General features: G+C 42.3%; 1 protein-coding gene across 3 annotated transcripts in view; it reads left to right on the top strand.

The window, feature by feature from the left end:
- Positions 1 to 17,931, top strand: part of sorcs2 (sortilin-related VPS10 domain containing receptor 2) — an 874,344-nt gene that overhangs the window by 222,778 nt on the left and 633,635 nt on the right. For 2 of the 3 annotated variants that reach the window (XM_078542257.1, XM_078542248.1), the window contains exon 1: positions 5,235 to 5,767. The exons of the other annotated variant lie outside the window; for it this stretch is intronic. In XM_078542257.1, the coding sequence (XP_078398383.1) occupies positions 5,414 to 5,767 (354 nt within the window). In that variant the 5' untranslated portion in view covers positions 5,235 to 5,413. Of the gene's footprint in view, positions 1 to 5,234; positions 5,768 to 17,931 lie in introns of those variants that run through there. 3 annotated transcript variants of the gene reach the window in all.

Below are 17,931 nucleotides of genomic sequence, written 5' to 3'. Positions count from 1 at the left end.
TGTATAATATTTGTGGCAATGATTAATTACAACTGAGAAAAACTCAGTTTTTGGTGAGCAGATTGCATTTGCTTGTAATGTCTATTATTCAGAGTTGTTTATTAGTGAAATGCAAAAATTTACAGCCATAAATTTACATTTAAATGTGAAACTAAAACTACTTTGGCCAAATATCACACACTAGCCTCACACCATGACAGACTTTGTTCCGACAGTTTGACTTGGCTACCTAACTAGCAATCAATAGGTCTAAATTAATTTTAAGTAGAAACTAGATGGAACTTTTGTTAATAGAACCATAAAGATAGAGTTTCTTTAAATTTAAATTAAAGCTAGGTTTTGACTGCAAAATGCTATTCATAATCAAAATCATTCAATTGAAAAGTTTGAAGTAAAAAATCTTCCCTTGGGTTTTACCACACTGACTTTGTACACATCAACATGTAATACATACCCATGATGCTTGCTTATAACGGCACTTTACGAGGATTTTTAATGCTAATCTGAGCACTGAAATGTAGGAGAACTGAAAAACTGATTTTCATCTGTATTGAGTTGCTGGCTTTGGTCAGCAGGTGGCACTGTAATATCTCTTCCTCAGATCATGAAAAAAATTTCAATGTTCATTTTGGCCTTTTGGAATTTTTAAAATCAAAAAATTTTAAAAATAGATATTTCATAATAACATGATTAAATATCAATTGGATTGGCACCTAATGCCTTAATTGAAATTTTTTCAACTTCTTTAGCATCTGCCAAAAGTGTGGGCTTGCAGCTGAACTTTCGCTCAGGGCTATAATTCTGAGCTGTATTTGGATTGTGTCACCTGAATATGTGCACAGTTCCTAATTTCCCAGGATGCCTTTGTTCCATGCAGTTAGCAATGCTGAGGAATGTATTTCTGTCGCTTTACGCAATTCCTGCTCAAAAATGCTTCAAAATTATTTGAGAAGAGCCAGAGAACACGTTTCGAGAGCTTTACAGAGGTAAAATTTACATTGAGTGTTAAAAACAGAGGTTGTCTGTTTGTGTCTCTCATGTGAAAGAGTGAAATAGATGACACCGTGGATTGCACACCAATTGTAGCTCGGATTGTGAACACTCACAGTCCCGAAGTTTCCAGGAATTAAAGATTAATCTCCTGGGCACTGCTGCAAGCAACCTGGATGAAGCATCATAAGGGCATTAAAAACAATTATGTGCCTTTTTTGATTTGTTTGAATACTTACATTTATTTAGTCCCAAAAATATTAAAGATAGGTCAGGGTTAGAGGTGGGAGGTAACATGAAATCTCCAGAAATATGGCCAACCACAGTTGCCAACCCTAGTTGTTAGCCTTTGTTTTGTGTTCTATAAATGTAAGTCAAAGGGAAAAGCGAGAAAAACATAAGAGAGAAAGAGAAACTTATTGGGATCAGGGAAAATCAAGAGTGCGGTGAGAGAGACAAAGGTGAGGCTTGGACTGAGTGGAGAGAGAAAGAAAAAAAAGACAGAGAAAGAGTTTGTCTTTCTTCATTTAATGTTACCTCAATCCCCCGCCAAATCCCCCAAAAAATCAGGTGAATTTTGAAGCCATCTAATAGCTCACCCATATTTTCTTGACAATCAGAAAAGGTCAGTGCAAAGAGCTTGCATGTGGGAGACAAATGGCATTAATTTCCATAGGATTTCTTCCAATCGCCCACCCTAACTTCAGTGTAAGATCCATGTAAACCCTGGATAAACAGCATGAACAGCTTTTAGGCTGTTTCTCCAGGGTTTCTTTAGATCTTCCACAAAGTTGCGGTAGACAATCACAATATTCCCCATGGAAATTCAAACCCAGAGATTCTAATTTCAAACAACTGGGAGGCAGGAAGACACAAATAGATAGAAAGGCAGATTTTTCCTCCTGCTAGTTTTTATTTGTCTTTTAAAGAAAAAACAAGTTGAAATTTGAAAGCTAGCATGGTCTCTGAGAGCAACAGGTAGAAAAGTAGGAGTGGCTGGGAGACTGGTTCAGGGCAAAGAGGCCTTTAGCCTCTGCTAGCTGTCCTTCAAGCAAGTGAATGGATGTGGGGCAGAGTAAATGGAGGAGTAACAATTAGGTGAGTGACAGCAAGGGGAAAAGGATAAAAGGATTGAATGAGTAGTTCAAAGGGGAAGGGGTATGAGTAGTGATGGGAGTGAGAAGGTGTGAGAAAGGTAAACACATACAATGGGAATATGGTGGTGGTGGGGAGTAAAAGTGTCTGGGGGAGAAGATGGGGAACAAAATCAAGGCTGCACTTTTCCTGCAACTATCCTCCAAATGCAGCCTTGTGCTGGTGGCTACTTTTTCCACCTTAGCAAGCCACATAACTCACTATCGCTCACCAGGGTAGAAAGGAAAGAAAAAGACAGAGAAAAGAAGAATTGAGGGAAGAGAAACATAAAAGACAAAAGAGGTATACAATCAAAGAATGAGAGATAAAGAAAGAGAAATAAGAACATGAGGCTGGTACATGGGCAACAGAGAGAACTGAACTTCCAGTTTCACTGTGTGTCATCCCACAGACAATTGACTGGTAATATGTTAAAAATCTTACATCAGTGCACATCTCCTGTTAACTTTTTCCAATATAACTTTCTATTTCCATATTTCACTGAAGAACCACAGCACTATCCAAAGATGAGTAGGATTCTCCCCAGTGTCCTAATCAGTATTTAACTCCCAATAAACATCATCAATAAACAGAGATTATCTCCCATTGCTGTCTGGGACCTTGCAATGCCAACTTGGCTGCTTCGCTTCTTAAAACACAACAGTAAGTACTCTTCAAAAGTACTTCCTTGGCTGTAAAAGCTTTGGGACATCCTAAGAAAGGTCCCAAGTTGGATCTTGAGTCTGAGCTGAACTAACAAATCTCAGTCAAGACGGCAGTAGGTAGTCCATTAGAATTGACCTCAGGGCAGAATTTTCCATGCTGCTGGTGTCGGGTGTCGTGGCGGGCATGAGTGGACAATATGGCGGGAAGGCCAAAAGTCGGTTTCACAATGTTGTGAAACCAGTTTGCAATCATCCATTCCACTCATCAATGGCCGGCTGTGTTTCCTGCTGCCGAACATCAGGAACTTCATTTTAATACATCTGGACATCATTATAAGCCCAGCTCACCGGAATCGTCCCCCCACACTGGATCATCTGGGCACATTTGCCTGTTTCACAACTGAACATAAGCGATGTGCAGCTGGCGAGCTGCACTTCATTCGGGACTTTGAAGTTTGTTTGCCTATCTTGCTTCAGGCAGAACTTGCAGTCATCAGCGCCAGGTTTTGTAGGCAGAACCAGATCACTTTTAGGGGGGCTCACGGGCAGGTCTCTACTTATGAAACCGGCCGTGAAGTGTGGGTGGCTTTTCAACGGCTGCAGGGCTATGGCTTGCTTGGGGAAGGGGGAGAAGTAGCCTCAGGCAAGGGAAGAGGCTGCAGGGCAAGGGCATTACTGGGGTAGGTAGGTATTCCAGGGTGTGTGTGTGGGGACAAATGTTGATCTGTGCATGTAGCCTCAAGAGGGTGAGGGCTGAGGGGGTAGTCTCCAAAGGAGATGAGGCCACATGGAGATGTGAGGGTGTGTGTGAGTGTGAGTGGTCATGTCCCTTGAGCTGGCAGTGTGAGATGCCAGTGAACGCGTGATGGATTTGTGAGTGTGTGAGTTTAGAGTGGCGAGATGGTTGCCTTACCCTGGCGGTATGGATGAGATCATTCATCCTCTTTCTGCACTGGATGGGGAATCTCTTCTGTGCAGCGTTGGCACTGACCACCACTGCCACTGCCTCCCATGCCAGAGTGGTGAGACTGATGCTCCTGCAGTTAGAGCAGGGGTAGAGGACATTGCAGCGGGCTTCAACAGTGTCCAGAGGGCATCCCAGGGATGTGTCACTGAATCAGGGGGCTGCTGTCTTAGTGCCTTTAGGGCTATGTCTTTTGTGCAGCAGGCCTGGCTGGAAGCACTGAGAGGTATGCGCGCTGCTGCACTTACAATATGGCGCCCGGGAGGGAAGCAGGGAGGTGACGGCATAGCAGGCGAATTGGAGGCTGCCCACCAGCGAAACGGCACGATTCCCAGTAATGCAAGATTAATGAAGCGGGATTGGGACGATACAGCGTGAAAACCTGCCATTGCAGCCAGTGGGTAAAACTTGCTTATTCCCACCCACTATCGCACTTAGTGCAAATCTGGGACGATTCTACCCTTAGAGTTAAGAAGGAAAAATGAGCAATGGTTCTCACTCTGAAATACTATTCAGTATCCACTGCTGTAAGTTGAAATATGTAGGAATCAGTTAAGCACAGAATTGGCTCAGCTGTGCTAGCCCTTCCACTCACATAATCTCTGAACAATCACTGTCAAATGTGATGTGAAGAATAGCTGCTTTCAATGGGGTACTAATTAATGACACTTGCGGAAATGTATTCCAGCAAGGAATTAACAGCTCCTTCAGGAAATGGGGTAGGGGGAAACAAAATTGATGAGGAAAAATCCCAGCATTCACCCCTAATGAGGACAAGTAGGTAGCACCTTTGTTCTTGGCACCTGCCACTAGAGGGTGTGAAGCCTAGAGAGACTAGGCCAACTGCTTCATACTGTGGGTATTTATAGACTGGCATTGACAGGAGACAGAGCATATGGCCAAGATCAGGGGTAAACTCGGGAGAATGCCACTAATCTGCATCCATCTCTAAGAATGTTTTGAAGCACAAATGTGTCGCAAACTATCCTTACTACTTTCTGTAAACTATTTAATGTCACAGTCAGCAGCAGAAGAGAGATACTTGAAACTCTTTTAATAGGTGTGCATCGAATTGCCACGTCCGGCGGGATGTATTATTGGAGGTTTCATCACATGAACGCCTGCCTCCAACCTACCCAGTCAAATAGTCTTTTCCCCATTTGCAATATTTATTTAAACTTACAAAAGAAAGTGTTCAAAGAAAATGAAAATAAAAAGCACAATTATTTTACCTGTTTTTTTTTTCTGCCGGAAATCAGGCAGGGTCATCTCAGCAGCGTCCAGATTTAGGTTCCAGGGCTACGTTGTCAACAACCCCTGGAGTAGTGCACATTGGCACATAGGACAGCGGTAAGACTCCACGTTGTCGAGACAAGTTGGATGTGTGGTTTCCTCAGAGAGACTGTGAGCTGGAGACCTTGTCTTTACCTCCAGCAGATGGTGCTCTTTGGCTGCTTGCCTGCCTGCGAGAGTGATTGAATGAGCAAAGAGGGAAAAAAAAGCTCAGTGAGCTTCAACTGAGCTGCTGTTCCACCCTCTTTTTTTCCCCTCTCTCTGTGTATGTCTGTATGCGTGAGACTGTGGATCTGTCTCAGGGTTTGGATCACACACTCAATAAATCCACTCTGGTTGGCATCCGCTTTGCAAGGACCACGGCCACATGATCATGGCAGTCGTGGTGCACAAGGGCAGTGCCCTTTCCTCGACTCCCCGGACACGGAGCTCTCTTTCCAGATACCTGTGGCTTTGCATTTCCTTCGGGTTTTTCTTGCTCCCATCGGCTCTGGCCGGGATCTCAGTGCGCCGGGAGCGGACCGCGGGCACCGGCATTGCGAGAGAGGAGCGCGGGACCGGCGGAGCTCGGGGCGAACGGGCCGGGCTGGCCGAAGGATTTCGGGTTAAGAGGTCTTATAGCCCGCAGCAGGAGCCGGCTCTGGTTAGCACCTCCTTCATCCTCAGAGGAGACGCTTCCCACAACCAGGCGATGGTGCACTGGACAGGAGAGAACAGCAGCGTAAGTCAGCGCCTGGGCTAAAGCTCGGTACTTTTCGAAACATGTGGGAACATTGTCTTCATGTCTGATGTAAAAATGTACCGTGGACACGAGCCCGATACCAGTTGACATGTCCCCTTTTTTATCGTGGGTTGGGGTTTGATACATTTGTAACTCTTGGTGAAGATGCATTGTAACCATTGTAACATTGGGGCTGGGAATCCTGTGCACGCGCCGACCCGGGCATATGTTCAACATCCCGGCAGTGCTAGAAACTTCACCTCACACATCACTCTATCTATCTATTTAAATATATGTGTTAGTGAGGGAGAGCGGCTGCCCTGGTGGGGAAAAGGAGAAATGTTTGGAATGATGTTTTTATCCCCCCTCTGTGTATAACTAAGTGTCTGGCCCAGCTCCCTGAAGAAATGGGAGCGTGTGCGCGCCCGCGCGCGCCCCCCAGGACAAGTTTGTAGCCTTTCACCCTTCCCGCTCTCCGCTGCCGGCTGCAATCCTCTCAACTACCATCCCCACTACGACCTGGTGGGGGGCACTTGCTCTGCTGCCACTGGCTCTACCTTCAGTCACCAACTGTTAAGGCCGCTTTTCACTCTGGAATGGAGTTCTCGCCGCCCGGAGTGAATGCCATCCGGCTCTCCTACACGTGGATACAGCGTGATATTTACATCTGGCAGGGTGCACCCTTCCTGTTTGTATAAGCAACACTTGTCAGAGATGTTCGCGAACTTTTCTGGCATATGTACACATGTTTTACTGGTAGAGTTACTTGATTGGTCTGTTAAGATTGCTGCAGGATTGAAAACTGTTGTTTAGTCATTCTGAACTACAATGATAACTTGAAACACCTAATGCAGTCCAAGGCTGTAATCTCCAGCACAATTATTTGCTCCCAATTCTTCCTCTACTGCTCGGAATGTGGTGTCTCTTCTGAGAAGTTTCAAGGGTAGTATCGCATTGGCATCTCCCAGTTTCTTATCTGTGATACTGCAGACTATTTGATCTTCTGGGGGTGGGCCTCTGTGCTTCACAGCTGGTTCTGGTCCTAGCCTCTCATCCACACACCCTCCCTTTCCAACAGGTGCCACTGAACAATAATAATAAAGAATGGAAACCCTGACTGATTTTTCTCTTCCCTAGCGCAGCAAAACTGAGCCAGTTATTAGTAGCCCCCCCACTTCTACCCTGACAGACATTAGATGATTAAGCATAGAACAGGAATCAATCCCAGGACCTGTATAACTTTGTATTATGTGGGCTTCTGCCTTTAGTCAGTCAGCAATTGGGTAATAGAATTTCACTGACTATAGTCACAGCTCCCTTGACATTCCTGCCTTAGCTGTGCAGGACAATGAACCCAGATATTGTGTTCTAGACTATCCACAGTTGATCTTTCATTGACTTGTTCTAGCCTGCAGCTACATCATGGTTTGCAGGTTGTGGATGACACTGGCAAATTCAAGAATTGGCTCTTTTGCCTTTTGAGGGCATTTTCCTCCACTAAGCACCTTACTACCCTCCTCTAAGCACTCATCCACAGGAAGCTGTCAGCACTTTCTGGAAGTAACCAGATTACTTAACTGATGTTTGATACCCTATTGACCAGTCACAGGTAGTGCTCTTCACTGCCGTTATGGTAGCAGGCTTTGACACTTGACCTGATATCAGTGAGTTCCAGGTGAAATGTAATTTTTGTAGAGGAAATTTTATAGCTTCAAAATTGGAGGCAATTTTCTTGAATTATTGTCATGTTTCAGCATTTTTGGCCATTCACCTATAGGAAGATTTGGAAAAGCAAATTACTTTTAATTTTGTTTGAGCAAGGTGCATCATGAAAAGTCTAAAGAAAAGCCTCCCAAGATGAAAGGAGGTTAATATGTTTTTCATCTAGAAACTAAACAAACAACTTATTAGCTTGTGCAGGTCATTGAAAAAAACATCTCATCAATTATGTTGGAAAGTCCTGTGCATTTCCTGTCTGAAGGGTGTGCTGATTTTAATTGCTGCATCCACTTACCTGTATTCTCCTTTCTCTCTTTGAGATGCTGACTCATACTGGGATAGGTTACTCATCGCTATTCTTCATGGAGCCAAAATGTGAATGTCACAGGCTATTCCACTGTAGGAAAGGGGCACAGCTTAGTCCCTTTCACTCCTCACCAGCATCCACTTTGTGCAAGCACTTTGTAAAAGCTACTCGCTGAAAGCAGCCTGGAGTGAGACTCGTGTTGATTTTTGCCTCTCCCTAGCCTGGGTGCTGAAGTAAATTAACAATGCTTCCTGCTAACCTGTTATTATTAACCATCTCAATGCAAGCTGGGGATCAGGCTTGAGACTTTCGTGGCCTTTATGGTTCAATTGCAACATCAAAAATGGCTTGCACTTATATGGTGCCTTTAATGCAGTAAAATGCCCGAGACACTTCAGAGGAGAGTTGTCAAACAGATTCGAAGCACATAAAAAGATCTTAGGGCAGATGACCAAAAGTTTGGTCAAGGAGGTAGGTTTCAGGGAGCATTGTAAAGGAGGTAAGAAAGGAAGAGAAAGGGAGAGGTTTAGGAAGGGAATTCAACAGCTTAAGAGTCTTGGCAGCTGAAGGCAAGGCTACCAGTGGTGGAGCAATTAAAATCTGCAATGCTGTAGAGGCCAGAATGGGAGGAGAGTAGATATCTGCACTGGGGGTGATGGTGGTGGTAGTGGTTGGGGTTGTTGGACTTGGAAGTGTTCACAGAGATAGGAAGGGGCAAGACCCTGGAGGGATTTGAAAAAAAAGAATTTTAAAACTGAGACATTGTTTAACCTAGAGCCAATGTACATCAGTGAATACAGGGTGATGGGTGAATGGGAGTTGGTGTGAGACGGAACACTGGCAACAGGGTGTGGGATCACCTTGAGTTTATGGAAGATGTGGGAGCCTGGTCAGCTGTGCATTGGAATAGTCAACTCTAGGGGTAATAAGGGCATGGATCAGAGTTTCAGCAGCAGATGAGCTGAAGCAGGTATGGAGCTGGGCGAGCTTAGCAATAGTGCAGGTAGGTGGTCAGGTGCTCATCACAAGGTCAAATGTGACACCAAAGAAGCAACCTGAAGCAGTCTGATTCAGCCTCAGACAGTTTCCAAGGAGTGGGATGGAGTTGGTGGTGAGGGAGCAGAGTTTGTGGCAGTGATCAAAGTCACTGGCTTCGTTCCTCCAATATTTAGCTGGAGGAAATTTCTGTCCTTGTCCAGTACTGGATATCAGATAAGCAATCTGACAATTTAGAGACAGTGGAGGAGTTGAGATAGGTGGTGGTGAGGTAGAACTGGGTGCCATTAGTGTAGGTGTGGAAATTAATTCTGTTTTTGGATGATGTTGCCGAGGGGCAGCATATCGATGAGGAATAGGAGTGGTTCAAGGATTGACCCTAGGGAGACACCGATGGTAACAGTGCGGAGAGAGGTTTAGAAACCATTACAAGTGATTCTTTGGCTAGGATTAGATAGATAAGAATGGAACCAGGTGAGAGCAGCAGCACCCCCCCCCCCCCCAAGCTGGATGACAATGGAGAGGCATTGGAGGAGGATGGTGTGGTCAACTGTGTCAAAAGCTGCTGACTACTTGAAAATAAGGGAGAGAGATAATTGACCTTTGCCACAGTCATATCGGATGTCATTTGTGACTCTGATAAGTGCTATAGCGATACAGTGACAGGGTTAGAAACCTGATTGGAGGGATTCAAACATGAAGTTCAGGGAAAGATGGAAAGCATGCTCGAGGTATTGGGAGAAAGGGAGGTTGGAGATGGGGTGGCATTTCAAGGCCAGAGGGGTCAAGAATTGATATCTTGAGGTGGGATTAAGGATGGCTGATTAGATTTAGAGGGAGCCAGTTTTTAAGGAGAGGGAACATCAAAGGTATAAGCTAACATGAGATCCAGGAAGGAAAGTTGGTCGTCAGTGGTTTAGTGGATGGATGAGCTTGGCATGCGGACAGATGGGAGAGAAGCTAGAAATAGATGTTGGCTGGGATTTTCCGGTGCAGTGGACTTTTGGCTGGCTTTGCTCTCCAAGTTTTCCGTTAACTTGAGAAGAAGTTTGCACCAGTGGAAGGGAGGGATGAGGCAGAGGTGGCTGATTGGATGGTCTTAGTCTCATTGACAAAGAGGCACATGAACTCCTTACAGTTTTGGAGCTGCGGGCCAAGGATACGGTGGGGTCGTGAGGGTGGGGGTGGGGGGTGATGGAGAGCAGTTTAAGATGATGATTTGCAGTAGGAAGCCAAAGTAATTTTGCATTCCAGGAGGATACTGGAAAGTGAACAGTTTTGACAGACAAAATAGTACTTTATATTGTACAGGCAGACCTGGCAGTCAGTGGCTAAAGTGATTGTCTGCATATCTGTTGAAGTCTGCATCCCTTGCACTTAAAGGAGCAGAGGCCTGTACCAAGGGTACCAGCTAGGTTGAGAGAAATTGATAGGTTTAATCAGGATGTCAGGAAGATATAATACTTTCCATGTCTGGAAGATATAATATTATCCATAATGTTATTGGAATTTATTGTAAAATAGAGTAATACTGGGATGTGTGCACGTGTCTGTGTGTGTGTGCGAAACTTAATTGGATTAAAGGCAACTGGTCTGAAGGCTTTGATGTAAAAATGGGGTAAGTTTAAAATGTAAGGTATAAAAGGACATTTGCATTTTTAAATAAACCAGACTAGATTGTTTTTAGAGGAGGGGTGAAATGTGTCACCTAGCCAGGTGAAGTTTGGAAACTGTGTGTTTATTTTTCCCAAAGATTACTGGTAAAACTTAGTGCTTTGAGAGATTTTTATTATCATGAAAATAAAGTCCAAAGACATAGTGAAACAATGGGTATTTGCATTCAAAAGGGAAATTATGTATAAAGGAGTGAAGGCTGTGTGTGAGGGAAGGCAGTCTAAGATTCAACAAGTGCGAAACATCTTCAGCCTGTATGTACCAAACTGCTGCCTCCAGGGACTGAAGTTAAGAGAACTCACTTTGAATTCGACTGGCTCAGGACATCATGTTTCTTTGCCTGGACCTTTTAAAATCTGTGTCTTACTGTTGCCTGAATGAAAGTGTAACTGGGGGCTTAATTAGGGGATTTAGAAGTTATAATAATTTGTAGAAATATGTATGTGCTTGCAATCTTTTCATAATTTAGTTTTTATAAAAACCTATTAAGACTCGGTGGTTTCATTATTACTGAGTTCAAAGCCCACATTTCGAAACATACAAATTGAAAATTAGTTGTGACAATTGTTTCAAGTTTCCCTCTGGGATTTGGACAGCTCAGCATTTACCATCTGCTGTGTCATAACACAGGACCACTGTATCAAAGGTAGAGGTGAAAGTGCAGTTGAGCAGATCACTAGCTGCAGAAATTTGTGTTGAATGGAGGGCCAAAGGCTAGGCAGTTGGGATTTTAAAAGTACTGTTGGAAGTGAATTGAAAGAGAACATTTTCCGCAGGGGGTCAGAGAAGGAAGTAGGGTTGGGAGGGGAAGGTGGATATGGGTGGAGAGCGATACAAGGAAATGATCAGAGATGACCTCATCTGTGATTGATATAGTTGCACACAACTATGAAGCCAATAACCGAATGATTGGATGAATGTAATCTTAACACACTATCAAGGGATGTCATTGGTGTTGGTACCTTATATAAAACAACACAAGTCTATGGAGATTCTACTGGTTCCCCATAGTAACTCCAGCAGAATATCTGTAGAATCCCGAAGGAATTTCAGACTCAAAATTTTTATCAGGATCCAGTTTTCACTCCCTTGCCAGCAAGATAACAGCTAAGATATAATCTTCTGACATCTTGCTGTTGGCAATGAGCCTTGTCTGACAGAAGCGAATATTGGAAATTCAGGGGCATAATATGCATAATTTCCAGCTATTTAATATGCATTGAATTTTAAAAATTCGCTGGGCTATGCCAGTTCACAATAACTCATACCTGTCTCTTTGTCTCTGCTAATGTTTATAATTTTAGTAACAAATGCACTTCTGTTTTAAAAACAAAACAGTTGAACACAAGCTTCCCCATAAAATGTCCTGCCTCTTCAGGTCTTGCTGTAGGTCGTGTTTTCACCATATGAGCATTTGTGCATCTATCTTTCGCTTTCCCTCCTCTCTCTCTCTCTCTCTCTCTCTCCCCCATTTATCCTATTCTTTTTAACTATAATAATTATGTATGGCTTCTGTTCCTAAATGATATCACTACAGCATTCTTTTGCTACATGTCAAATGTACACCATCTGCCATACACAGAATGACAACTAGTGTATACATAAACATTAACTTGATTGCTATTGCTATTTTAGCATCTCTAACTGTTATTCACACTTCCATTATAGCACTGTTTTAATGTTACTCTTTACTTTTGGAGTAATTGAAAGCAGCAAAATAAAAAATCCTTTTGCCTTTGATTATTTTTTCAATTTGAAATTATTCAGTGCTGTTAGAGACACTGATTCAAAACAGAGACTGATTCATAGTGAATCCTTTCAAGTTTTGCTAAAAATTGGAAATGTTATGAATATTTTTAATGAATGTCAGGCAGGTAGATGCACTCTGTATGACCTGTGCTTGTGACAGCAGTGGGGGATAATCATTCTACTAGTGTGGCTGATATTCTTTACAGGAGAGTAACTTCCGCTAGTATTATTTTGTGGAAAGTGGTTGCTTTTCAGATAGTCATGCTGCATGCATGTCATGGATTTAATAGGTAACACTTTTTTGCTAAACTCTTCCTAGCAGTAAAATTTCATGTACTCTCCTTTGACTTCATGGGCTGCAAACTTTTAAAAGCTGCTTTATACAGACACAATGTAAATATGCCAATTAGTATAGTGATTATTCTTCATAGGTAGGAATGGTATCTTGTACCTTACTTAGCCAGTTGTCCATAGTGATAGGATTTTTATTCTGCCTCTTTCCCCCACCCTATGGTGAATTCTCTTTGCAAGTGTAAAATTCTTAATGTACGGCACATCACATCAATTCCTTTTCAACATATGCAAAAACTGTGAAGTTGAAATGTTAAAAGAGTAGTACGCATTAACCTAATGTTGAAAGCTATAGTCTAAACAGTTTCTTAGTGATGGTCACTATCAAAGTCTTACCATAAAGCAGATCCATGTGTTTTAGTTTGAAAACATTTTACACTTAAATTTTAAAAGATTGCTATGGCTCTCTTTTTCCTGAATCCCAGCCTTTGTAACATCTGAGAGCTGGAGGGCTGTTAAATGAAGTGAGTGAGTCAAATCAACCAACAGGTCTCACAAGGACCACAAATGAGGCAGAAGATGGGTCACAAATAGCCCCAGAGCTGCAGTTTGAGTACCAGTGATTTAGAGGAAGCAGTATGGGTTGCAATAAGATAACGTTTAGGAAGGACAGACAAGAAGGGAAAGGAAGTGGCGTTGTGCTGAAAATAAGGGATGGGATCTGTGTATTAGTAAGGGAGGATCTCAGATTGGAAGAGCGATGTGTGGAATCTGGGTGGAGCTAAGGATCAGCAAAGGGCAGCAGACTTTGGTTGGAGTTGTTTATAGGCCACCAAACAGTAGTGGTAATGTGGGGCATGGTATTAATCAGGAGATGAGAGAAGCATGTAGCATGGGCAATACAGTAATCATGGGTGACTTCAATCTGCATATAGACTGGGTAAACCAATTGAGCACTAATGCTGTGGAAGTCTAATTTCTGGAGTGTGTTAAGGATGGTTTTCTAGAGCAGTATGTTCTACTGCTAGAGGACAAGCTATTTTAGATCTAGCATTATGTAATGAAAAAGGGCTAATTAATAATCTTGTCGTAAAAGATCCTTTAGGAATAAGTGACCACAATATGATAGAATTTTACTTTATGTTTGAAAGTGAGGTAGTTCACTCTGAAGCAAGGGTGTTAAAGTTGAATAAATGAAATTATGAAGGCATGAGGGGCAAATTGGCTGAGGTGGATTGGGAAAATACATTAAAAGGTATGACTGTACATAGGCAATGGATAGTCTTCAAAGAACTTACATAGCTTACAGCACCTATACATTCCTTCAAGGTGCAAAAACCAAAGAAGTCAGTCAACCGTAGCTGACAAAGTTAAAGAGTGTATAAGATTAAAGGAAAAGGCTTATAAAGTTGCCAGAAGTAGTAGTAAACCTGAGGATTGGGAGGTTTTTAGAATACAGCAAAGGAAGACCAAGAAACTGGTAAAGAAAGGGAGAATAGAATATGAGTGCAATCTAGCAAAAAACATAAAAATGGACTGTAAAAGCTGCTATGTAAAAAGGAAGTGTTTGGCTAAGACAAACCTGGTCTCATTATAGGCAGAGTCAGGAGAATTCATAATGGGGAATAGAGAAATGGCAGAGAAGCTAAATGAGTACTTTGTGTCTGTTTTCACTGAGGAAGATACTGGAAATCTCCCAAATTTAGAGATCCAAGGGACTAGGGAGAATGAGGTGTTGAGAAGAAAATTATTATAAGTAGGAAGGTTGTATTGGAGAATTTAATGGGACTGAAAGTTGATAAGTACCCGGGACCTGATATTCTGAAAGAGGTTGCTATAGAGATAGTGAATGCATTGGTGATCATTTTCCAAAATTCTGTAGATTCTGAAATGGTCCCTGAAGATTGGAAGATAGCAAATGTCAGCCCACTATTTAAGATGGGAGGGAGAGAGAAAACAGACCTGTTAGTCTTACATCAGTAGTAGGGAAAATGCTAGAATCTATTATATAAAGGATAAATGGATACTTGGATAATCATGATCTGATTGGGCACAGTCAGCATGGATTTGTGAATGGGAAATCATGTTTGACAAACTTGTTGGAGTTTTTTGAGGATGTTACTAACAAAATTGATAAAGGAGAGTCAATGGATGTAGTATACTTGGATTTTCAGAAGGCTTTTGATAAAGTCCCCCACAGGAGGTTGATTAGCAAAATAAAAGCACATGGGATAGGAGGCAATATACTGGCATTGATTAAGGATTGGCTAACAGGCAGAAAACAGAGAGTAGGAATAAACCAAGGACGTCCTTGGCCTGCTGCAATGTTCCAGTGAAGCTCAATGCAAACTGGAGGAACAGCACCTCATCTTCCGATTAGGCACTTTACAGCCTTCTGGGCTTAACATTGAGTTCAACAACTTCAGACCATGAACTCTGTCCTCCATCCCCACCCCTTTTTGGTCCCCCCCTTTTTTCTATCTTCATTTTTATTTTTTAATATTTATTTATTTCCCCCACTTACTTTCATTATTATTTTTAAAATTTATTTCCGTTTTTATTCATTGTTTTATCCCCAGCTTTTACCCTTAGCGATCTTTTTTCCCACCACTATCCCCTCCCCCCACCCCACCCCCACTATGGCCATCTGTCACTTTCCAGAGTGCTTACCCTGGTCCTGCCATTATCATGTTCTGCTTTCCACTCTTAATGTCACCATTAGCACCTCCTTTAACCAGTACCACCACTATCAACAACTTTGACCTTTTGTTTATGACATCTTTTATAATCTCTCCTTTGTCTACACCTATCGCTGGCCTTCTATCCAGCTTCACCTATTCCACCCCCCTTAAACAGTATATATTTCACCACATTTCTACTTCCCTTTAGCTCTGAAGAAGGGTCATACGGATTCGAAACGTTAACTCTGTCTTTCTCTCCACAGATGCTGTCAGACCTGCTGAGTTTTTGCAGCATTTTTTTTTCAGATTTCCAGCATCCGCAGTATTTTGCCTTTATCGTAGAACTAAACAGGTCATTCTTGCATTGGCAGGCTGTGACTAGCGCAAGGATCAGTACTTAGGCCCCAGCTGTTCACAATATATATCAATGATTTGGATGTGGGGACCAAATGCAATATTTCCAAGTTCGCAATGATACAAAACTAGATGGGAATGTGTGTTGTGAGGAAGATGTGAAGAGGCCACAGGAGGATTTGGACAGACTTAGTGAGTGGGCAAGAACATGGCAGATGGAATATAATGTGGAAAAATGTGAGGTTATCCACTTTGGTTGAAGGAACAGATGTTCAGAGTATTTCCTAAATAGTAAGGGATTAGAACGTGTAGATGTACAAAGGGATCTGGGTGTCCTTGTCCATAAGTCACTGAAAGCTAATATGGAGGTGCAACAGGCAATTAGGAAGGCTAATAGAATGTTAGCCTTTATTGGAAGAGGATTTGCGTACAGGAGTAATGAAGTCTTGTTTCAATTGTATAGAAGCTTGGTTCGACTGTACCTGGAGTAGTGTGTGCAGTTTTGGTCCCCTTACCTCAGAAAGGATATTATTGCCATAGAGGGAGTGCACCAGACTTGTTCTGGGGATGGCGGGACTGTCTTATGAAGACAGAGTGGGGAAACTGGGCCTGTATTCTCTAGAGTTTCGAAGAATGAGGTGATCTCATTGAAACCTACAAAATACTTCAAGAAATGGACAGGGTAGATGCAGGTAAGATATTTTCCCTGGTTTGGGAGTATAGAACTTAGGACCGAGATGAGGAGAAATTTCTTTACTCAGAGGGTTGTGAATCTTTGGAATTCTCTACCCCAGAGGGCCGTGGAAGCTCAGTCATTGAGTATGTTTAAGGTAGAGATTGATAGATTTCTGATTAACAATAATATAAAGGGCTTTGGGGATAGTGTGGGTAAAAGGCATTGAAGTGTTCGATCAGCCATGATTGTATTGAATGGCGGAGCAGGCTCGACAGGCTGAATGGCCTTCTCTTGTTCCTAGGAAACTATTTTGAATGAAGACACCGCACTTCATGAAAAATGCTTCAGAGATGGACCAGTGCATGTGGATAATAGTAAAACTCCGATATAGACATAAATTAAAACAAAAATGAATGTATTTACTTAACACCTTAACATAGAAAAATGACTGAGTGCATCACAAAAAGTGTAACCAGGCACAAATGGACATCGCCCAAAGAAGAGATATTGGGAAGGGTCACTAAATCTGAGTCAAAGTGGTAGGTTTTAAAGAAGAAAAGAAGGTGAAGAGTTTTAGGGAGAGTATTCCAGAGCATAGGGCTGAGATGGATGAAGGCACAGCTGCCAACAGTGAGACAAAGGGAGTTAGGGGGAATGCACGAGAGGTCAGAGGCAGAGGAATGCAGAGTTTTCAAGTGGTTGTGGTTGTGGAAGGTTATGGAGGTAGGAAAGGTAAAGGCCATGAAAGGATTTAAATGAGGGTGAGAATTTTAAGTTTCAGGCATTGTGGAATTGAGAGCAAGCGCAGGGGTGATGGGTGAGTGGGATTTAGTGTGGAAGAATAAATCTGATAATCTTCCTCTATTAAACTCAGTTTCATAGAAAACATGAGTTTTTGAACTGCAGTGCTAGTTTCCTCAGATGATAAATGAGGTATGAGTTGCCAGACAAACCTTACAGGACCTTCTGGTTCATACAACCTAAGGGGTATTTTGTGCAATGTAGCTATCACTGGTGTTCATATATCTATACGGTACTTTTTGCACCATTGATTTGCAATGCAGAAGAATTCAGTCTTTGTTATTTGTTCATTTTAGTCCCCATTTATTTTCACCTCCATATGAGGTCCTCGCCCCTGGCATAATACACTTACGTTCAAATGTGAAAATGGGCAGGTATTTTTTTCAGGACACGCTAATAATACTGATTTGGATTGGTGAATGCCCAATTGACTGATTTTCCACTCTTGCAATGATTTATTTACCACTCCACACCCCACCTGCCACCCATCACAGCTCTTTTGCTGACTGTTCTTGTTGAATTTTGGGATATAAATGGGGGTAATTTTACAAGTAGGAACCTTGCCCAGCATTTGTGTGTATCAGAATATCATGGGCATGCTGCCTGCAATTTCCCATCCAGTGATTTCAAAGCCTTCCAGCCTGTACATCAAAAATCTTCTTAATGCCTGGAGTTTAAATGCTAAGTTCTACCATTCCAGTGGCACTGAATGTCCATGCATTGACTGTCCTTGCTGTCACAACCTATCTGTTTTGATTGCTTTAGCTCTGAAAAACAACTGAAATAATAAGAGTCTTTGGAAATGCTATAAATTTCCATTTGGTATTAATCTATAGGCTGTACCATTATAGTTGCAGATCACTAAATATTAACATATAGTTACAGATTATTTTTTATCAAATATTTATGAATTATT

This window comes from Cetorhinus maximus, chromosome 1 (assembly GCF_964194155.1).
Source record: "Cetorhinus maximus chromosome 1, sCetMax3.hap1.1, whole genome shotgun sequence".
Classification (NCBI taxonomy): domain Eukaryota; kingdom Metazoa; phylum Chordata; class Chondrichthyes; order Lamniformes; family Cetorhinidae; genus Cetorhinus; species Cetorhinus maximus.
The sequence above is the reverse complement of the archived record's forward strand: the minus strand, read 5'-3'. Positions and strand labels throughout refer to the sequence as shown.